At 39.1% G+C, this 23,781-nt stretch overlaps 1 protein-coding gene across 2 annotated transcripts in view; it reads right to left on the bottom strand.

The window, feature by feature from the left end:
• NPAS3 (neuronal PAS domain protein 3) overlaps window positions 1-23,781 on the bottom strand; it is a 628,153-nt gene that overhangs the window by 416,076 nt on the left and 188,296 nt on the right. For both annotated transcript variants that reach the window (XM_075103333.1, XM_075103334.1), the window contains one exon: window positions 16,540-16,784. In XM_075103333.1, coding sequence (XP_074959434.1) covers window positions 16,540-16,784 — 245 coding nt within the window. The remainder of the gene's footprint in view (window positions 1-16,539; window positions 16,785-23,781) is intronic.

Genomic DNA, 23,781 nt, shown 5'->3' with positions numbered 1-23,781 from the left:
TCTATTGTAACTTACTAAAATACATTTATATATACACACAAAAAGCTCCATTAATAGCAGAAATCTGTAACCTGACTTACTTCCCTCTCAGACATTATGTATTAATACTTAGGTTTCCCTTTTTAAAAAAGAGTGTTTTATAAATTCTGTAGAGAAGCTGTGCAAATGAATGCAGTTATCCAATTCACCCTTGGATAAATATCCAGTTTATCATTGGATAACTCATAACCAACAGTGTGTGCAAAGGGACTAAAGCATTCTTAAATGCTGGCTAGTGTTCTGAGTAACACAACCCTAGTAAATAGTTTTGGGAAAGAAATCAGGGAAAATACGGATACGGTAAATTGAAAAATTGTCATTTGGGTAATGTGAGATGAGGAAAGAAAGCAGCAGAGATAGAGCCAAGTCCCTCTTCTGTCTGCCTGTAAGAGTATACGCGATCTCCTCCCAGGACACTGCTGCCAGGCAGGGCAGTGGTGAGTGACACCATCTCAGATCCAATGGTTTTCTTTTCTTACTCACTTCCAAACAAGAGAAGCAAGACCTAAAGTTCTGATGACACTTCCTTTAAAGTAGCACAGAACTGAAGTAATTGCCCCAGATTTTTGAGGGCAGACAAAATCCCAAGCCTCTGAAGTGAGGACTGAAGCACAGTTTCCCTTGAGCTGACCAAAGATTACTGTCTGGGCTAGGAAAGAACTGAATTAAGTAACTGCATTTTTGGAAAGTTAAAGGAATTGACCTAGAAGTCTGAGGAGACAGCTTTTGTGTAGGATTTAAAAGAAAGTAAAATATCTTTCTCCTAAAGCATTTCACAGTGGTAAATGGCTGAGAGCTTGAAACCTTTGTCTGTTACTTACAGAACTTACTGTTGAGAACACAAACTGAAGGAAGCCACCAGCAAAATCACAGCTTCGTTTACGCTTGTGGAGAAACTACCTGACACTGAAGAAGCTACTTTTTCTTGAAGACAAACCTTATGTCTCTTTCCAATACTTGGAAATACTAAAGACAGCTGAACTCAAATAATGCAGATAGTCTGAGTCCACTTAACTCTAATTTTGAACCAAGGGAAGTCTGGATTCAGGAGTTATTTTCTTCCTATTTCCACACAAATTCTGGCTCCAGTTAATATGCTGTCTTAGAAAGTGATTTCTTTTGCCTTGCAGAGACCTAACTTCTGTGCACCACAGTACTAGGAGTGTGAGTGTGAGTGTGAGTGCGTGCGTGTGTAGAGGTGCCTCTGAGGCAGGTCTGGGTGGAAAGGAACCTTCTGTGTGTGCTTAGGAAGGATCTTCTGAGCTCACGTAGTTTGGCTTTGCTCTGGTTTCTCTTGTCCAGATATGAAAGTTCTCTGAATCAGACTGGAAGGTGGCATAAGGAAACCTTCAGACAACCCTGGACAGATGTTTGTTTCCAGAGATCTTCCAAATTCTGTAGGTAAGCTAACATTGCACTTGTACCTACCCTGGCCCATTCAATATCCTAACTGTGAAAGCCACATTCCCCAAAACATTACTTCTCCTATCTCACCTGCCTGGTCTTGAAGTTCAGTTCTCTCTACCACAGCCTATTCCTACTGAAATAATTATGCCATTGAAACAAAGTACAAGCCAAGGGTAACCTTCAGCATTCACAATTATTCCCCAAAATTTACCTCTTAACGTTGTTCAACTGTATCAACAAAAGGAATCCAGAACCACCACAATGACAGAGAAATTAATGTTAATTCCCAACATAAAAAAAAAAACCCAGCCATTCATATTACACAGAATACGCAGAATCATATAGGTTGGAAAAGACATTTAAGACCATCAAGTACAACCGGTAACCTAACACTGCCAGTTCACCACTAAACCATGCCCCTAAGCACCACATCCAAATGGCTTTTAAATACCTCCAGGGATGGTGACTCAACCACTTCCCTGGGCAGCCTGTTCCAATCCCTGACAACCATTTTGGTCAAGAAATTTTTCCTAATATCAGTCTAAACCTCCCCTGGCATAACTTGAGGCCATTTCCTCTCATCCTATCACTAATAACCTCGGAGAAGAGACCAACACCCACCTTGCTACAACCTCCTTTCAGGCAGTTGTAGAGAGTGATAAGGTCACCCCTCAGCCTTCTCTTCTCCAGGCTAAATAACCCCAGCTGTCTCAGCTGCTCCTCATAAGACTTGTTCTCCAGACCCTTCACCAGCTTCCTTGCCCTTCTCTGGACACGGTCCAGCACCTCAATGTCCCTCTTGTAGTGAGGGGCCCAAAACATGAACACAGTATTCAAGGTGCGGCCTCACCAGTGCTGCATACAGGGGGATGATCACTTCCCTGCTCCTGCTGGCCACTTCATTCCTGATTCAAGCCAGGATGCTGTTGGCCTTCTTGGCCACCTGGGCACTGCTGGCTCCTGTTTAGCCAACTGTCAACCAACACCCCAGATCCTTTCTGCTAAGCAGCTCTCCAGCCACTCCTCCCCGGGCCTGTAGCATTGCCTGGGGTTGTTGGGACCAAAGTGCAGGACCTGGCACTTAGCGTTGTTAAACCTCATACAATTGGCCTTGGCCCATCGATCCAGCGTGTCCAGATCCCTCTGCAGAGCCTTCCTACCCTCAAGCAGATCAACACCCCCGCCCAGCTTGGTGTCATCTGCAAACTTACTGAGGGTGCACTCGATCCCCTTGCCCAGATCATTGATAATGATATTAAACAGAACCAGCCCCAACACCGAGCCCTGGGGAACACAGCTTATGACTGGCTGCCAACTGGATTTAACTCTTCACCACAACTCCTTGGGCCCGGCCACCCAGCCAGTTTTTTACCCAACAAAGAGTACGCCTGTCCAAGCCATGAGCAGCCAGTTTTTCCAGGAGAATGCTGTGGGAGACAGCGTCAAAGGCTTTACTAACATCTAGGTAGACAACATCCACAGGCTTTCCCTCATCTACTAAGCAGGTCAACCTAGTCACAGGAGATCAGGTTAGTTAAGCAGGACCTGCCTTTCCTAAACCCATGCTGATTGGGCCTGATCACTTGGTTATCCTGTACGTGCCACATGATGGCATAAGGAACCCTTTGGAGAACCCTGGACAGATGTCTGCTTTCAGAGATGTTCCAAATTCTGTAGGTAAGTTAACATTACACCAAAATGTGTATCAAATATAACAAATATATCTCTGGGATAAACCAGAGAATATCACACTGGAATAGATACCGCAATTTTTACTTCCGGGTTTTATGACACTGTTACTGAAATATTGTGTTCAAGTTGTGGTTTCCTCCATTCTGAAAGTATGTTAGAAAACTGGATAGGACTCAAGTAAGAACTACAAGAGTGATTAGACTTCTGAAAGTCATTCCCTATAGTGAAAGACTAAGAAAGCTCAATTTATTTAGTTACTGAAAAGAAGGTTAAGAGGATCACAATACCTCCATGTGGAAGAGATTTCTGACAGTAGGCAGCTCATTAATCTAGTAAAAAAGGCATAACAAGATCCAGTGTTTGGAAGCTGAAGCTGAAATAAGACTACAAATGAGGCACACTTTTTTCACAGTGACAGTAATTAACTTTTGGAACAGTCTGCCCAAGGATGTAGTTGATTCTTTATCATTTAAATGCTTATATCAACATTAAATACTTTCTAAACAGATAAACCTGTATCTCAAACATATGTATAAAATACTGGATGAGGTTCTCTGTCTGAGGTCTGCAAGAAGTCAGACTGGATGCTTATCACAGCCGCCCAACATTGTACCTCAACGAAACAGTTCTACAAGTGCTCTGCACACAAGGACCAATTATCTCATGACCATCACATCTATCCTTTGTGTGTAGTTCAGTTCAGACTGAACAGAGGTGGTTTCCAGAATTCATCTTCCTGTTTGACAGGTGAAATAAGAACCCTTTCTGGACAGATATAGGCATCTTCAAAGATCATGCCATGCCATGTTCACTGCCTGGCATCATCACTGCCGGAGACCAAATTACATCAAAGCTGCCAGCAAGCACACACTGGGAAAGATGTTTGAGCACTGGCTTTGCCTGATGCTTCTACCCAAGAAACATCTTTTGGGCTGACTCCAGGCTAGTGATGGGTGAGTCAGTACGTAGACCTTGTAAAACATCGGAGCTTTTAGTCTCAAGGCTGCCAAACAGCCTCTCAACATAGCTGTCTGTACAAAGAATACAGCTAGGGGGCTGTTGAAGAAATCAGCTACAAAAGCGAAATATATGATGAGGTTAGGTGAGCTGTTAATTTTCCTTTCAGTTCCTTAGTAATATTTGTAAAAGAAAACTTGCCCTTTAAGTCTTCAGGATAGGATGATGGAGCAAAAGAATAGCAGAGGAAAATAAGGAGCAGAGAGATAGAAACTACAGAGAGCAGGACAAGAAGAGTAAGTACTAGCATTTATGTGCAAAATAAGCAGAAACAGCCTGACATATAAGGGTAAAGAGAAAATGGTGTGCTAAAGTATTAAATAAAGAGCCAAAATGTTTAATTCCAGAAAAAGAAAACTGAACACCCTACTTCTTCATCTTTTGAAGGGACAGAAAGAAACGTTTAAAATATAAACAAAAATTAACACTATGCCCTCAGAATGTGGTATGAGGGTGGTCACCCACAGATAATCACACCTGGACTTGCCATACAATATACTTGCTACAGGTTTCTGTGGGTTTTTCTAGAATACCTAGTTATTCTAATTTTTTTTCTTGTGACACTTAAAAGGTTAGCAATGGACTATGAAATCTTTAAAAAAAACTGAAGGGACTTTTTATAAGATATACCTAATCAAGGTAATAGAACACAGAGATTCAATATAAAATGGATTAGCAATATTCCTCTTATTTGATAGCTTCATTATCTACCCTGAGTGTAAATCTTAATGTTATTCCGAAAACTATCTCCTCACGGACATGGGTTAAATTTCCTAATGAGAATCTCATTAAATACAGTATTCTTGCAAAAGACATGAAGATAGTATTATTACTTAAGAACTGGACTCTTAGTCCTGGGACACGGGAAGAGGGCTCTATTCCCTGCTTTATTACACCCTTCTCATGTGATATTGAACAAGTCACTCTTGGCTGGCTTTGCAAATGTGCTCAGCAGCTGCTTCTTATGATCAGATTACCAAAGTGCTGAAATCTTTTGAAAAACTGGCTATTTATTTTGTTGCTGAATAGGATCAGAGATCTTTTGAAATCTGGCCCCAGTTGGGGTGCTGCGCTCTTTTGAAAAGCTAGCCCTAAATCTGTAGATGCCTCAATTTCTCTATTAGCATTATCAGCACTGTTCTGCTTCATCAAGAGGATGAAAAACAGCTGGCATACACAGCAATTCAAATTTGAAAGGGGATATATAAATGTAGAGTTGCTCCGATAGTTGTCGAAATGTCATATGTACTTAAAAAAGCAAACAAAAAAAACACCTCCTGATTTTTTCCTAAACCTTTACACAGCTGTGGTTTTCTATAAAATCTGAAGTGAAGTAATGTTGAGAATATTATTCTGCTTGCCACAAGTAATGTTGGGGACCTGTCTATATGTATAAAACTGAACAAAAATATTTCTCCCTGTTCGTTTTATGATTATGAACATGTATTTAATGACTTTCCAGATGATGAAGTAAGACACAGAATTTTGTACTCGCATGTGGTACCACCCCATGCAAAGCAAAGCAAAAACAATTTTTATATGATACAAGTAGAATGCAAAGTGACAACACACACATGCTTGTGCAGACACACTCGGCTAACTGTAAGTAATAATTATAGGGAGTGACGTGCTCAAGCACTGAAATTAAGGTAAGCATTTTCAAACAGCTCCATTTATGAGGAGGACTGTGGCACAACTGGAATTAAGTAGTTTATTAGGGATTTGCCTTTCCTTCCTTAGGAACCAAAATCACAGTATGACTAATTTCAAAGGTTTTAAAAATGAAAATATTCGTCTTGGCTTAAAAGCTAGCAAATAAACAGAAAATATGTTTTTTTAAGGGAGCTTTGTATTTTAAAACAAAACCTAAGTTTTCAGTGCGTGGAGATTCTGATTTTGCTTGCAATCTCAGATATATGTAGAGACTTACGTGTTTTCTAAATTTCTAAATAAGCTCTCTATGAAGGGTGTTCTTTAATTACAGACAGCTAATGAAAACGGTTTTTACTGATCTTTCTAATGTCCTGGGAAAGTCTTTACTATGGATTCATTGTATTCTACTTTATATCCCTGATTGAAATGGGAGACCACAAGAGCTTGGGGATTTGGTGGAAACTCGATTTCTTTCCTCTGGCTTCAAAGAGAACAGTTGCAGAAATTAAGCTGCGTTGATATTGTGGTCAAACTTTGGTCAGACTGTGGTTATGCTTGCATATTACATAGATATAAAATCACTGCACTTTGGTTTCTAAAATTGCTGGGTGTACCTTCGGTATCTAAACCTTGCTTCCATTTACCACAGGTATCCCATATAACTATTACATGCAAATAAGAGTTATTATTAAACCTACATACTGCAAACTTCACTTCCAGGGCTCTGACTATTATTTACTTCAAATACTTAGACATTCTCTTTGGCAAATAGTAACAAATATATAACTGCAAACATATGAGATAGGAAACATAGATTTACTCTTTTAATTAAAAAAAAAATATTTGTGTTTTCCTTCACTTCAGTCAAAATATTTTCTTTGAGTCATAACTTTTGACTTGTTATATAGAGTGATGTATATCTTGTTAAAACAAGTATTATGAAAGCCCATTCGTTCACACTGCTTTATTCCCTCATGTCTACCTACTAATAAGGATGTGGCTCCCTGTCTGGGTATTTTTTGTTTGGTTGGTTTTTTAAGGTCTCTGCTACATTCATTATCAGTTGGTTAATCTATTTCTTCAGCTCTTCATACAGATGTAGTTATTATCCCTGCAACAGACTCAACGAGGTCTAAAAGAAGCAGTCATTTAGTTGGAGATATATGGTATAAGTTCAGATGATCCAGAAAACCAATAAGCTACATTAATAGAAGAAACAAAAGCTAAGGTCTATTGAATTTAGCAGGACTTTAAGTATCTCCTTACATTCTCTGCTCAGCTGAGGAGACTAAGGTACGATGGCAATACCGAAACTGTTAAATCCAACCACACAATCCAATTCCTCAACACTTTCATTTGCAAAATGGAGCATTACACTGCTAAGCTTTACTAAGGCTCTATCCAACACACTCTTCATAGCAAAGACACTTTTCTTCTATTCAGAGAAGAACAAATAAAAAGACAAACAAAAGTTCTATCAGATACTGCAATCTACAGCTAGCAACAGCCTTTTTTCATTTTACATATAAAAAATTGAAGCAGTGATTACTTTTTGTCTGCTTCTGATTACTAAAAGCAAAAAGCAGAACAAGCGCTTTTGGCACACCGGATTTATTGTACATCTGTAATTGGCTAACCCCATCATGTGCGTTATTTGAAAAAGTTATGTAGACGGAACATACAATTTAAGATATTCTTGCTTCTAAAAAAGACCACCTGGAGCTAACCCATGCAACATAAAACATGAATGTAAAAATCATATGGAAACATTTTATTAAGGGTTTTGGAAAAGTGGACTGTTGTGGGACTGGCTTTTACATAGCAATTTCTACTGAATGACAACCCATATCATTATATAATGACAAGAAATTAACTTGTTTTTTATTTGAAAGTTTTCCCTGACTTATTTTACCATCATTGCCAAGGTCGGAGCCGATGCAACTGCCGATACTATTCTCCTGACATATTTACCCCTCCAATTCTAAAGCCCATGCTCTTGCCAAAACCCACTCAGCCAATACTGTCAAGGTTCTCAGCCATGAATTATAATGACAACAGCCACCATCTTTTAGCTGGAATGAGGAAGGTATGTTCTCAACTCAGGAGTAAATTTTGAATTGCACAGTGAGGATTGCTGTGCAGAGAAACACATGCATATTGAAGGAAGAAAGAATGATGTAAAAAGTTTAAAACTTTTTGGGTTTCTTTTTAATATTAATATCCTTTACCAGGTTGTTTTCATTACCAAGACTGCACTGAGAATGCAAACACATAGAGAAAAATACAGGAATACATGAAGGAGAGAGTCAACAGTGGAAGCTGAGTACCAGAGGAAGACATTATGCATATTTGGTGTTCCAGCTAAGGACTCAAAAAAAATAAAAAAAAAGAAAAGGCTAAGAAAAATAAACTGTATTAAAAGAACATAATGAAAATGCAAAAGTTACCAAGCCAGTGAAGGGACAAAGGAAGATGAGCTGCAGTGTAATAGAATAGAAATACAGTAGTGGCTGGGAGAGAGAGAGAAAAGATGTTAGTCACCTGTTCTTTTTCCTTGCTTTTAAGAACACCCAGTGTTTGGTTGTTTTCCTATTTAATTGTTAAGTTGTAAGGTGCAGTTCTAGCAATAAACAACTCTTCCAGGGACTGACATCTGATTGACAACATTTTAGAAAGACTATTAATTTGTTACCAGCAATAAATGTTCTGTGCCTTCACAGAAGTGATGGATAGAACTTTTTATGATACAAGTAAAGCACCATGAGAAACTAAATCATTCTATCATTTCTTCTGGCAGAACTGGAAGGATCAGGTCGGTTCTTTTTATGCTTTTATTCATGCAAGAAAGGACAGCTGAACTTGAAATGCTTTTCCCATTGTTCCTGTACTGCATCACAAGAAAACCAAAACCTTTGAAAGTCTTGTAACAAAATGAACTACAAAGCAGCAGTAGTAGTAGCCTGGAATTTAGGACAACAAAGATAAAAATGAATAAAACAACAATAACATAATAATCCTACTGTAGTTTTCCATTTCATTATATTGAAATAAATACATTTTAGGAGGTTTGATTTACTAAGCCGCACAGATCATTGTCTATGATCATGGTAATTTGCAAATTTTAAATCAGCACCTATGTCACGTCTACTCCCAGTTCATTGATGATCACACCTGGAGTGGTTTATGCAGAAATCCACTGAAACTCCTTTCTTAATAGTACCTTTCACTTTGATCTGCTTTCCAAAATCAATCAGTTATAGAGTTAACGTTAGCTTGGTTCTGCCAATATAATGTTCTTCCAGTATTTCAAAACCGTAACTCTTATGCACTAGTAAGTCAAATGCCTTACTAATACCTCTGTATACAATCCTATCCTAGTTAATTAGACTTGTAAATTCAGAGAATTAATCTGGGTTTGTTTTATAAGAAATACTTTCCTTTTATCTATGTTTGTTGAAGAAATATACAATCTTACTTTCATCCCTATAGCAGAGGAATTTTCCCAATATTCTGCCTACAATCGCTTTGAGCCTAGGACATCCAGTGTTAAGACAGCTCAGTACTGCAAACTTCACAACACCAGCACTGCAAAGAATGGATGATGTTGAAAATTGTATCAGGCTGATATCAGAGGTCACCCGATTCCTTGTCTAAAAACACATAAAGACAATTTATTTAACAGTTCTGGAATATCTGAGGAACACTGCTACCTGGGATTCAAGATAACGATGCCCAAGAGTTTGCTTGTACCATGGCAGGTAACCTATTGAAGAAGCAACCAGAACTATGGCAACCACAGCAAGGCAATGCCAGTGGATATTACTGAGATGTCCCTGCTCTGTTGGGATGATCTCCTTTTTTTGGCACATCTAAGAATTATACCATTTTGTTTTTCAAGTACTTTTAAAGTTTGATTCAGACACAAAAGAAAGACTTCTTGCTTCCCCAGCAGAAAAAAACAGAGATAGCGTTCATCATGTATGAGTGTCCCCCAAACAAAGAGCAGGAAGTTCATGGAGCCTCACACTTGGGACTCCAGCCTTTGGGTTCCAGCAGCAGAATGCTTTTGTGTGGGGAGCTTGAGGGGGAAACAAGGAGGAATGAACAAGGTGACAAAACCCACAACAAGCTGTAGTAATCCCATTTTGTTCAAGAACATACAATATGAACTCTTAACAGCAGAATTTTCCTCCCCAAGTTTTTGCATTGTTGATAACTACAATTGCGTATGCTCCATGAACACTGTTTTTAACAGTAACCTGAACTATAAAGCCCTGTAGAATGGACTCTGTACAGGCAAGCACTTAAAGAAACCTGTATCAAGCTCTCCTGCCTTTGCTGCATCAGTAGTTTTACTATACCTTACTGCTAATGAGCCTATGCCTTTGCCAGAACTCTACCCGTTTCTAATAAACATAAAGCCAATTTTTCTTTCATTTTTCTAATCCTGCCAGATTTTTTCCATAATGTCTCTGCTTGCCTTTGTCAACTTTCTGTGCTCAAACATTCCAGTTTATCTTAATTGCTATATATTTCCCTTGTATTCCCGAAGTTTTACATAAATACACATACATATTTAATCAAATTATTGATTTAGCTTTCATTCTGAAAAAAAGGACACAGTTTTATAATTTTCAGGTGCATATGAAACCACCATTTCATAAATTTTTCTTTAAGAGTTCTAGTCAACTTCTACTCTAATTTTTCCATCAAAATTTTTCTTCACAATCAATTTCATATGAAAGTTTCCCCATTAGGCAATTAGTCCCTCAAAAGCACTGAGTATATTGGTTGGCACCCTCCTCCATTTGCAGAGATTGAAAGCAATCAGGTCATGATCACTTGTCACTAGGCAACCACCAACTCCAAGTCCAGTATTCAATTCAATCTATCTACCACAACGAGATTCAAACAGAGCTACCTCATTTTGGGTGCCATATCTTTCGTACTAGGAAGCCATCAATAACTCTTTCAAAGTACATTGTTTTACCACTGACTGTCTGAAATTTCCAGCACTCATTTCCTACATTCAAACAACACACTTTTTCTTTAACCTATGTAACAGATCGATGACTAAGCAACCTAATCCTATGGCTGCACTGCCCCTATGGTCACATACAGAGATCTACAATGGATAAACATTATGTTTATAATCAGTGTTGGATACTGGTACACAGTCAGAGCACTTTACAGTGGCCTCCACATAAACAGGAATCGGATTCTCATAACGCCTGCAAGACACGGAGAGATAGATCACAAGACTATCAAGAATCGTCCAGCGCAAGAGCAGAAGTTCCATGCAAAGCAGGATGGCCAGATTTGGAGACCCTTTTCAAAACAAACAATACTGCCAATTCATCTGCATTATGCTGTTTTAATCTGATTGATCTTTTCATGTCTAACAGTGGAAAAAAATGCCTTAGGCCACAAACACTGAGAGATAAAATAATTCTTATTTCTTTGCCCCTGTGGATGGCTTCCTTGAGACAGAATGATGTGGTGGTTCAGAAGAGAAGGCTGATCTTAGTGGAAGGCTTGTGCAGTTTGGCAGGGAAAGACTTTTCCTATCTTGCGTCTCCTGCTCAGAAGTCACTACTGAGTTTAAAATATAAAAGGCTAACAACAGGTAATTTTTTTTAAAGGGTTACCACAATGAGATCATTCAGAAGAGAACCATTTATTTATTGCTTAGAAATGCATACATATCCAGCATAAAAACTATTAGAAAAAGGTATTTGAATTAATTAATCTCACTTGACATTTGGGATAACAATTACACTACTTCCCAATTATCATTATTGCTTGTTTTCCTTCCCAGAGAATTCAAAGCGTTGGACTTATTTCCTCAATGCCAAGTTCCATAGTATGATAAGTCATCAAATTAATTTTCAATCTATACTAACATCCTTCGTTTATGTTGGGAATGGATCATTTGAAATACACGCTAGTTTCAAGGAAAAAGGTGTAATTTTGTTTTAAAGCATAATTTTTCTTCTTGTGATTATGAAAAGGTTTTTTTTACTTATTTTAGTACCAATGCAGAATTGAAATAACATTGAATGCTTTATTGCAAGCAACATGTCAGAGTCATATTTAGTTACTTTGGAGAAGAACAGTTTGGACAAGAAAAATTTCAGTCCACCACAAACGCTTTTGACAGCATTTGATGTCTTTTCATAATCATATATATTCATTCCAGAACACATATGTGTAAAACTACCTAACTTCAGAACACGTAATGCTAAAAGTAGAAATGGGTAAACCAAAAGTGACATTGTTCACGCAACCTACCAGTTGCTCAGCACTATTTACTGAAGTACTTTTCACTCCTTGGGTAGAATCTCTCATTCACCTCTTCTCATTGACAGAAGATAAGTGAGATTGTTTTACTTATGTAACGTAAAAATGTAAAGATTTGGCTTAAGAAAAAGTAAAACCCATGATAAACCCACTTATAACTTGAGATCATGGATAATTCCACAATTACTTTTTTCCATTCAAAGGAATAACATGCCCAAAGTTGCCTCACATACTCTAGTTTCCATAGATCATGTCATTCAGCAGGAAATTATACTCATGGCCTTGCACAAGCACTTGTATCTCCAACAAAAGAAGCGAACACCTCACTTCAACTAAAACAGAATGAACATCTAAGAACCATCTTGATGTCATCGTGGCAAATTTCCAGGACAAGGGTTTGCATATTAGACAGAGACTACTGGGTTTAATTGCTGCTGCTTCAAAAGAAACCAAAATGGAAAATGCTGGGAACGCTGTTCAAGACAAAGACTCATGAGCCTTCTTTTTATAGTGACAGTGGTCCTGAGTCAGTACCAGTGTCCCAAAGATGGCCCAGAAAGTAAATACATGGCATGACTTTACATCAGCCAGACACATTGAACACACCAGAGGACATTACAGTGCCTCACACTCCTCCTCTTCCTTCCTCTCTTCACTTGAAAAAAAAAGGAAGAAAATATGGCTTGGTGAAAACATCTATGACATAGTGGAAAAGAACATAAAAAGCTGCATGATCTTTGAATGCTTTCAGCAACCGTTTGTGCTACAAATATAAAGAAATTTGGAGTCAAATCATTCGAAGACAATGATATTCCAAAATATGAAGGTGCTCAGGACGTTTTGATGTTGGAGGACTGCAGGGCCTGGTATGGGTCACACAATCAGAATGCACTAGAGGACTTCACGTGCCGTGCCATGTAAAGCACCCAGTACTGGTTGAACGCACAGTATATAGTATAAAAATACTTCCATTCCCTGATCAGAATGTTCAGAAAACTCATCTCTGAGTGCAATAAATTTATCAGCAGTTCATTTAGTGCTCTCTTCAGAATATAACCCTTAAATACTGGGATTCAAACAAAGGCTTTTGGACTGAAGGAAATCGAAGGGAATAGTACCGTTATTCATAATGTATGTAGTATGCAAAGAATAACAATTTTATTCCTAGTGATTCTAAATAAGTTTTTGATTCTTTTCTGCCATATGAGAATCATGTCCTGGTCTTTAAGAACTGTAATCATCTGCTGCAAGTTATGTGTGTACTTGTTTACAAGGACTAATACTTCCTACATACAGAAAGCCTTAGACAACGTACCAAAAAAATTGACTGAAGTCTGCTGTATTAGAAGACGGAAAATATATCAATTTTTAGCAAATGTCAAATCATTGGCTATTGCTTTTAAGATTAATAAAAGATATAATGGTTTCTAGATAGCCTCTAAATAAAGATTACTATGAATGGAGAAATGATTTACCAATAGTCACCACAATGAGATTTCTTTAAAGGTTACAATCATCAGTTATTTAGCTGAAACACTGCTGAGAATGCCTGGTCATTTCTTGAATAATGCATAATGTTCATTGTAGATTTGATCTGTATTATAACAATACAGATATTTCTAAAATAATGGAGAAAACTATCTGTTACTTTCCAATTGCTGAAGACATTTCCATGAAGTAATTGACTCTGAAAATATTACATGAAGTTACCTTAGTGTTCATTTGCAAGCACAACTTGTAGTGATCGTTACACAATAGGCATAAGAAAACAAATTCATCAGCCTTTATAGACTTTTAAGAAAAGCTGTGATAAATACAGGGCAGAGTAAAGGACCTTCCCAAAATACTAAATTAAAATGGTTAAATTTCTTCACAGTACTAGGGGAAAAATTTAAAACCAAGCTTTGAAATCTAATTATTAACACAAGCAGATCATCACATTCAGGGGAAGAAAAAAAAAACCCAATAAAGAAAAAAAGCAGTTGCCTGCGCAGTGTAAGCACCTCTCATGTAATTTTCCAAATACCTCTAAGTCTATTCAGAAGATTGCTTGGGCACACACAAAATACAATGTCTAGTGTTTTATTGTAGGATTATCAACCATACTTCACATGAAGCTGCGAGCTATTTATGTGGCCTTGTTTATCCGTATGAACTTCTTCAAGGGCAGCAAAAAGCGACCTTAATAAATGAAAATGAATTTCTTTTGATGTAATTTCATGAATGTTTGATCAGAATGTGTTAACAGGTTTCTATGTAAGGAGAACTGGAGAAGTAATAAAATATACCTGTACCATACTGTTAAACCTCCTTATGGGGAATTCTTATATAGTGAAACACTGTTTTCATTATTTCAATATACTGACACATAAATTATACAACCCTAGTTAGTATAAAGCCAAGTACTCAAACAGGAAAAAAAATTGCAAAAATCCTTCCTTAGCACTCCCCCACCCCTTCTGCCTAGAGCAATGGGAACCGTATCACCAGATGGGTGGAGGAGCACAATTCTTATATCAGACAGGGTGAAAAGACATTAAATGTTTACCTAGCTTTTTTATAGGGCTATATGTTAGTCTAGGCCAAACTATTTATGCTGTTGTCTAAGAATAAAACTTCATTCCCTCTTAAAAGTCTTTTCTCTATTAGAACATTTACACACAAAAAAAAAGCAAGCTTCAGTATTCAGACATATATTCTTATTCCAGAAGAAGATTATGAAAAACAGATCCCAGATACTCTGAAAACATAAGAGAGATCTGCAGAGATTAGACTTTCTGTAATACAGGACATCTTGTAGAAGCACTATATGTCTGTTAGCTATAGGAATTTTGGGAGGAATTATTTATTTTAACAGACAAGTCATAGATAGTACAGCAGAGTCCATTTTACATCCGCCTTGAAACCCTGCTTAATTGCCTGAGAATAAACTCTCATCCTGAAAAAATGTGGAACATTTGCATATTATATCAGATGCCTGATGAACCATGCTATACTCATGCTCTGGATGATGTAATTATTACCTTTTTTCCTCTATGAAAATTATATATGATGTGGCAGATAATATAAATGAAATATATTAAATGACGCAAATATGTCCAGCTACTAAACCATCAGCCTGAAAGTCCTTTGGTTTTTTGCCCTCCATGTCTATCTCCAGCCACTGAAAATTTTAACTTTTCTTAACTAACATTACTTCCTTTAAATGGAAGAGCAGGTAAAAGCCCTTTGCACCATCAATAACAGTAATGCTTTATGGGCAGTTGTGGGCTGATAAATAAAGATTCTATCTCCCACTCCTCCCTCCACCCTTAAAGGTGGCTTTTTCTTTGCCTCATGCTATATTCAGTCTATCTAGTTTAGTGTAGATTAAGAGTTTAACTTTCATAGTGTGTGGAAAAAAACCTGAAGTGCTCAAATCTCATATGCATCTTTCCAAAATATGTTTCCTCCAAAATGTGAGATCAGTAGCTTAAATAAAACAGGGTAGTATTCTGTGCTGTCAAAGCCAAGACAACCAAAAATCCCAGGTTTGGTAACTTTGAGGTCTGTCAATGCAACTTGCTCCCTAATTTAAAATATAAGACAGCAAGATCATACTTATCTACATGAATAGCATGAGTTAAAAAAAACAAAAAAAAACCCAAAAAAAAAAAAAAAAAAAAACAAACCACACAAAAAAAAACCCACCGAAAAACCACAAAATAATGTCCAGTTTACACAAGTAATTGGAAACACTATTTAGGACCTACATGCCCACAGCCTCTAAAATAATTGTCTGATTCCTCTATTACCTGACTTTTGTGGCAACTTATGGCTAAAACATTACCTGTGCTGCCCAACTGCTTGTTTGAGCATGAAAAGAGGGTGCTTAATATTGAAAATGGCCTATTCTGGCTGAAAGGTTGATAGATGCCTACTGGCTCAGAAGTCAAAATAATTTCTATTACATTACAAGATGATAAATAAAATCCTAGTCTCTAACCTGAAGATTTAAAAACTTGGATGTGACGCTCTCGAACTTCAGAAATACATGACTCTGCCTTTAATGTTTTGCCAGAGAATTAAGAGATTGAGTCCTCAAATCAAGGAATAATGCCATGCTCCTCTCAAACATGTCTCATATAAAATATTTAAACAAAGCCACACAATCATTGCTAAATAACTTTAAACAATTCAGTCTACATGACCCAGAAGACTTACAGCTGTAATAGTTATATCAATAGGTTCGTTGTTAAGTAAAAAATAAAATAAGAGGTTTATTTCACCTTCACATGGTGTCTTTCTCATGCAGACCTCAGATTTCCACATTTGTATCCCTTTAAAGGATTTGATATGCAGGGAAAGAAGAAAGGATGATGGTAAAAATTTCAATTTAGAGGTTACTAAAGGCTGCCATAGTCGACACTATACAACAGATTTACTCCATACCTTTTACTGATGTATTAGGTGGAGGCCCTTCCATTCTCAAGTTCCATGGAGGATCACCTTGATTAGCAAAGTCCCTCATTTTCAGATAGCTAATTGTAAGTCGGATGATGGATGCCTTGTCAAGCTGGCTGGTAATGGCTGCAGGTAGTGGCAACAACTTTGCCAACTCATAGAATTCAAAATTCTCCTTTCCCCGGCGAGAGCGAGCAGCATCTCGGGACTTTTCCTTCCTCAAAGCTTGTAAACTGAAAGAAAATAAACAAAGTAGACATTCATCAATATTAGTGTTCTGTCACACTTAACCAATCTGCTTTTTCACTGCTGGTCTTCTATACAGATTACCACATTTTCAAAATGCCGTTGTATATGAAAGTAAAGACTTCAGGATATATTTAATGGTGCTTCAATCTTTGAATGACTAAAACTAATGATAATATTAGAGTTTCAGTGGTAGCCAACACATTAAGTAACGACTCCAAGCCCATTTCAGACTCTTTCTTCTTAGCCTGCCCTTCCTTTCTCTGGTGCCAGTTGCATGAAAGGATTCCCAAGAATTCTGCATACATGTGGGGTTTATCTGCATGAATGCCATTGTTTCTCCTGACCCACTGTAACCCAATTTGTCTGAATTTGTGCCAAGTTCTGATTTTTGGGAAAAGGAGGTTACAGACAGATGACTGAAGTGTGTGGCACCTCTGACAGCAGTTGCAGTGCCGCCAAGATGACCAAACACAATATACAGTAGCTTCTGAGATGTAAAACTAAGTCTGGTGCAATAATGTAAACCTTCCTGGATTTCACGAAGCAGCTTTTCATGAGTTGTTCGGCTGTTCCTGTGGGAACAGCAACCTCTGTCAGAGGGGCGAGCAAGCAATAGACTTGTGTGTGTCTCATTTCTGACTGTAATTGACTACCGTACACATTTCAGACTGAAAACTTTTGGTAAGAAAGGACCTTCTGCTTTACACTGAGCTGGTGGAAATGCAAAGACATTTATTTACTCCTGTTACATCCATGTATCGCTTGTTACCACCCCTGTGCAACATCTAAAGGTAATTCAGATTTTACCCCTAGGCTATTTAATTGGTGTATAACTGCTGAATGCACATTGTGATGGCAGTGGGTAACTGCTGCGGTCCTCTCCTGATCTTTCCCTGAAACTCAAAGGAGTTTCCTCATAAAAATGTTAGATGTGCCAACCAGGAATGAGGCACTGCTGGACTTGCTATTCACAAACCAAGAAAACCTGCTTTGTAACATCTCAGTTAGTGATAGCCTTGGCTGCAGTGACCACAATACTGTGGAGTTCAGGATCCTGCTGAGTGTGCTGAAGGTCAGCTCTAAGACAAGGGTTCTGGATTTTAGAAGAGCAAACTTCAGTTCACTCAGGGCTCAGCTGGGAGGGATTCGATGGGAAGCTTCCATGGAAGGCAAAGGAGCTAGTGAGTGCTGAGAGTTCTTCAAGAACTCTCTGTTGGAAGCACAAAGCCAGCCTATCCCCTACAAATGAAAGGGAAGTAAGTGGAGCAAGAGGCCCCCTTGGCTCAACCACGACCTCCTGGGTCTACTCAAATCCAAAAGGGAAGCATACCAGAGAGGAGAAGTGGAGGATTATCTGTCAAGAGCTACAAGGGTATTGCCAGAGCGTGCAGAGATCCAGTTAGAAAAGCAGAAGCCCAACTCAAATTGAAACTGGCCGTATGTGTCAAAAATAACAAGAAAGGTTTCTTCAGGTATGTCAACCATAAGCAGAAAAAGAAGGAAAACATAGGCCCACTGTTAAAGGGAAAAGGAGAGTCTATCACCAACGATGCTGAAAAGGCAGAGGACCTCAACACCTTCTTCACCTCTGTCTTTACCAGCACTGTCGGGTCCCAGACTTTGGGAACGAAATTGCCAGTTGATCCAAACACTGACCCACCATCACTAAAGGAAGAGTTAGTATGTGAATTATTACAGGAGCATGACCCCAACAAATCCATGGGCCCTGATGCCATCACCCCAAGGGTTGTGAGAGAGCTGGCTGATGTCATTGCAAGGCCTCTCTCCATGATCTTCAAGAAGTCATGGAGAACGGGGGATGTCCCAGAGGACTGGAGAAAGGCAAACGTTACCCCTATCTACAAGAAAGGCTCGAGGGAGGATCCGGGTAACTATAGGCCCATCAGCCTTACTTCAGTCCCTGGGAGAGTTATGGAACGAATCCCCCTGCGGGCCATCACAAGTCAAATGCAGCACATGATTGGGAAAAGCCAGCATGGCTTCACTAAGGGCAGATCGAGCTTGACAAACCTGGTGGCCTTCTACGACAAAGTGACTTGCCTGGTTGACATGGGGCGGGCAGTGGACATTGTCTACCTGGACTTCTCCAAGGCCTTTGATACAGTCCCCCACAGCTGCCTCCTGGAGAAATTCATGGGTTATGGCCTAGGCAAGTGGTTTGTGCAGTGGGTGGGGAATTGGCCGACAGGCCACACCCAAAGGGTGGTGGTAAATAGCTCTGTCTCAAACTGGCAACCTGTCACTAGTGGAGTCCCCCAGGGATCAATATTGGGCCCAATGTTATTCAACATCTTCATTAGTGATCTGGATAATGGCATCAAGTGTAGCCTGATGAAGTTTGCTGATGACACCAAGTTGAGTGGGGAATTAGACACTCCAGAAGGGAGAGCTGCTCTGCAGGGAGGTCTGGGTAGGCTGGAAGAGTGGGCCAGCAAGAACCTCATGAAGTTCAACAATGACAGGTGTAAGGTCATGCACCTGGGAAAACATAATCCAGGAGTGCAGCCCAGACTGGGATCCACCTGGCTGGAGAGCAGCTCTGTGGAAAGGGACCTGGGGGTCCTGGTGGACAGGAAGCTCAACATGAGCGAACAGTGTGCTGCTGCGGCCAAGAAGGCCAACAGGGTGCTGGGTTGCATCAAAAAGGGCATCGCCAGCAGAGAGAAAGAAGTCGTCATCCCACTCTACTCAGCACTTGTCAGGCCACACCTGGAGCACTGTGTACAGTTCTGGTCCCCGCTATACAAAAAGGGTGTGGACAGGCTGGAAGGGGCCCAGAGAAGGGCCACCAAGATGATCAAAGGACTGGGAAGCTGCCATACAAGGCTAGGCTGGGAGAGCTGGGTTTGTTCAGCCTTGAGAAAAGGAGGCTTAGAGGGGATCTCATCACCGTGTACCAGTACTTAAGGGGTAGCTACAAAGAAGATGGAGACTCCCTTCTTACAAGGAGTCCCATGGAGAGGACAAGGGGGAATTGATACAAGGCGCTCTTGGGGAGAGTCCGACTGTACACGAGAGGGAATTTCTTCACACTGAGGACAGTCACCATTGGAATAATCTCCCCCGGGAAGTGGTTGACTTGGCCATGTTGGACACCTTGAAGAGTCGTCTGGACAGGGTGCTGGGCCATCTTGTCTAGACTGTGCTCTTCCCAGAAAGGTTGGACTAGATGATCCCTGAGGTCCCTTCCAACCTGTGATTCTGTGATTCTTTGTATGATTCTGTGACTCTTTGAAACTCAAGTTTCAGTTGGTTTCAATATATAACAACACAGCTTTGCAAAGGAAAAGCGATTAACCTTTTTTGTTGTGTGTTTTGGGGCAAACAAAGAAATGTACAGTATACTTCCCAAAAGATTAGAAGGCAATGTGTAGATAATACAAAGAACAGATATTGCCTGTTGTGTTTGTTGTTTTTTTTTAATTAGGGGGTTTAAACATTTTTTTTCTTTCCTTATTTTGAGACAGACCACAGTGTTCAACTCAGGATATGATTCCAGCTTGACCATACCTGTGCCTTGGTGGATAGAGGTTGGTGCTCATGCTGGGGTTGGTGTCTGCCAGTCACTAAGTGAGTAGAAACTGTCCCTCACAAAGACGCTATCTTTCTGTCGCTTCATTTGTTTATTTATTCATTTTATGAACTTACAGGCAAAATTCCATTAACTAGTCATCGGTTTACAACAGAGCTAAAATTCAGCCAGTGTATAATGGAACAGCAAATGCTTCTCTCAAGCTTCCATAACCCTTCCTGAAACCCTGGATTTATCAACAAAAATAATCATAATGGCCAGATCTACAAAAGCACTCTGGCATATGAAGTAAATCAGTAGAATCTAGGCACACAGACCTAGTAACATGATTCTGAGACCTCTATTTGGCTTTCTTTCTATTCAGAAATAATTTAAACTGCAGACATGCTCTTCTTTTAATATTCTTAACCACCTGCATTTTTGTGGCTGTCTCTGCCCAAGGTATGCCTCAGACTTGAAAGGGCAGATCAGCTGGGCCCTTAAAACACAAATGAAATCCCTCCATCACACTTCCCTGAGAATCCTTAACAAATTATATTCCCTATACAATTCTGTACTAATAGCAATTATATTTAAAAAGACAGCCTGACTAAGAAATAAGGATTTGCCTTTTCCTCCTGTATCTTTACCTCACTATCCCTACCCACAAGTAAGGATAGACCATCTTACTGAATCCAGCACTGAAGTACATACTTGTCTTTACGAACTCCATATAGATCGCTAGCAGCTAGATTTGTAATTTATATTCTAGGAGAAAACTACCTGAAAAATAAGATTTCACAATGCTCTTTCTGTTCAATTTAAAATTTTAGTATCATTAAATCTTTACCATCATAGATGTGTAAAATCCCTCAAAATGTGCATTGAATATAGCTAATAGAACTATTTTATGTATATACAGAAACCTGGAAGCTACAGCCCTGTGAGGTGTGAACTGTCCAATTACTTTCAGTGATGTAAGATACCCTATACAAATTAAATACCTACAACAGTAACGTAAGAGAGCAGCAGACAAGTGCCTCTGCCCAATTGCTTGCAAGTGAAAGCTCATTTTCATGGCACAAGGAATGGCCTTTACTACTTGTCATCATACTTTTTTTCTCCAGAAGCCAAACCTGAGGACCTCAAGTCCCCAAATCAAGTTTGAGGAATCCAGAGGAGCTGAGATTCTATATCTATTCTGAAAGTCTGCACCAAGAGGTTCACACCATCTTTCCAGAGCATTTAATTATACCCATATGTAAGAAGGGGGCTTTTTGGAGATCCCTAGTAAAACAAACCAGAAACATTACAGATCCCAGCAACTTTTGAATGGTGATAGAATAGTCCTTAGCAACACCAATGACTGAATGCACAGTTTACATGCCCTGTATATGGTTCAGGAGACTGCTGAAACTGAATATTGCAATGTAAACTTACATAATGCATTACTGGATCACTAATGGTTTGCAATGGAAGCCAGTTAAGCTGAAAAGTGAGGTTACCTTTATAAGTAAAGAGCATCCTTTGAGAGCCACCTATATGTATTCAAGCTTTCACAATTAAAAAAATCCCAAAGTACAAGGGATGGGGAGCTGATATAATAGACGTACAAAAGAAACTCCTGAGAAACAGTATTACCAATAACACATTTTTCCTCCCAGCCATTTGGTATATTGTCATTTGTGGAAGCTTCACCAAGTGACATAAATCAAAGAGTTTGTAACTCGTAGCACTCTCATCTTGGCATCAGTGCTCAATTTAGAAACAGTGTCTATTGAAATGTGCACTTAAGTCCTAACTTCTACTCTATATATTTCCACTAGTGAAATACACTTGTAGCATTGGACACTGCAGTTATGCTGATACAATGGGTCCTCAATTTGGGAGCAGTGATTTCCTCAGCAGGATGCAAGAATTCATTATATATGACCTAAACATCACTGTTAATGCTCTCTGGCACCTGTGATTCTGATAGGTGACATCAGCTTCATCACCAGATGCTCTTAAAAGAGCAAAGTACTGGTACTGATAATCCCAAGAGGACGCTAGAAAAGCGAGCTGTGAAGTTTACAACAGAAATCAGTGGTGCTGACACAGCAGCAAAACTCATATTGGGTCCTTTCATATGACATCGGGATTAGAGGTGGTTCTTGGTAACATAAATGAACTTGCTAGAGCATCGGGCTGCAGAAACTTAGAAATACCTGCAGGGTCTCCTGCTGATGAGAAGAATAAAAGTCAGGGAAACTATACCCCTGTTTACTAAGTGGCTTTCAGAGACATTCAGAAAACACCAAGAAAGCAAGCACCGCATATGTAAGAGCTCTTAAATGATAGGGAAGGTCTCCCAACAGACAAGCAAATCTACATACGCTATCTGCAGTACTGACAGGAAAATAACAGTGGGAGATATACCCAAGAGACATAAATATTGCTCCCCATCTGCCTTTTGTGGAGAATGGGAAGGAGCTCAGATAATTGGATCAGACTGCATCACTGTACGATATCAAAGGATGATGTCATCATATGAAAACTTCATCTGTTCCCTTAAGAACATACTTCTGAAAGAATTTCCATATACAGAGTCCACTAAAGACAAAGACATTTCCAGCTGCTAGCTCCTGATAATTCTGAGATGCAGTACCATAAAACCAGGATATTTAATGGATAGAAAACTAATGCTATTTTAGATAGTAGGTTTCTAAAATATAGATTATTTTTCCTTTTAGGGCCTTTCCAGATGGACTGATATAAAGGGGGTCTGGCTTTTACAGATGAAAGGGTACGATAAATGCTACCATATAATTTTAAAATGGTGTACACAACATTTCTAAAGTAAATTTTCTATTGAAGACACAGCAGATGCAGAAGACATGATAATATGGTGTTGCATAAAAGTTTTATTGGTACTCATAACTCACTTGTGATTTCATTGTGCTTGTGGTCATTCCAGGCTTAACCTGCTTCATATTTTATTCCACATCATTTTATATATTTTATATTCATAAGCATATACATGCATCCATATCTGCGTGCACACCCACAACCTCCACATGGCTGACAGATCATCATCTGTCACTTTAAAGATGGGACAATCACGGCTCCTAATTTTTCCAGCATATAACGGCAATCGAACATGTTACAGCATATCAACAGATGCACTGACCTACATTAGCAAGGATGTTCTAGCATATCAATACCTCACTTTTGTGTCTCAGTTTGGGCAGTAAATTCAGCGGAATAATTTAATTCCATAAGTTTGCATTTTGAATGAAAACTGGGGAATGGTTATGGTTACAAATAAATATTTCTATCTACAATTTCAAGATATAGCTTGGAAGCAGACATATAGCAGACTTGCCCAGTTTTAGAAAGGCAGGTCATATTTACATCTCACCTATGCTGTTCCCTTAAACCTGATGCAGGCAGGACCCCTGTAGTGGGGC

Source organism: Phalacrocorax aristotelis, chromosome 9, assembly GCF_949628215.1.
Source record: "Phalacrocorax aristotelis chromosome 9, bGulAri2.1, whole genome shotgun sequence".
Taxonomy (NCBI): Eukaryota; Metazoa; Chordata; class Aves; order Suliformes; family Phalacrocoracidae; genus Phalacrocorax; species Phalacrocorax aristotelis.
Note: the sequence above shows the minus strand (reverse complement) of the source record. Positions and strands in the feature narration are given on the sequence as shown.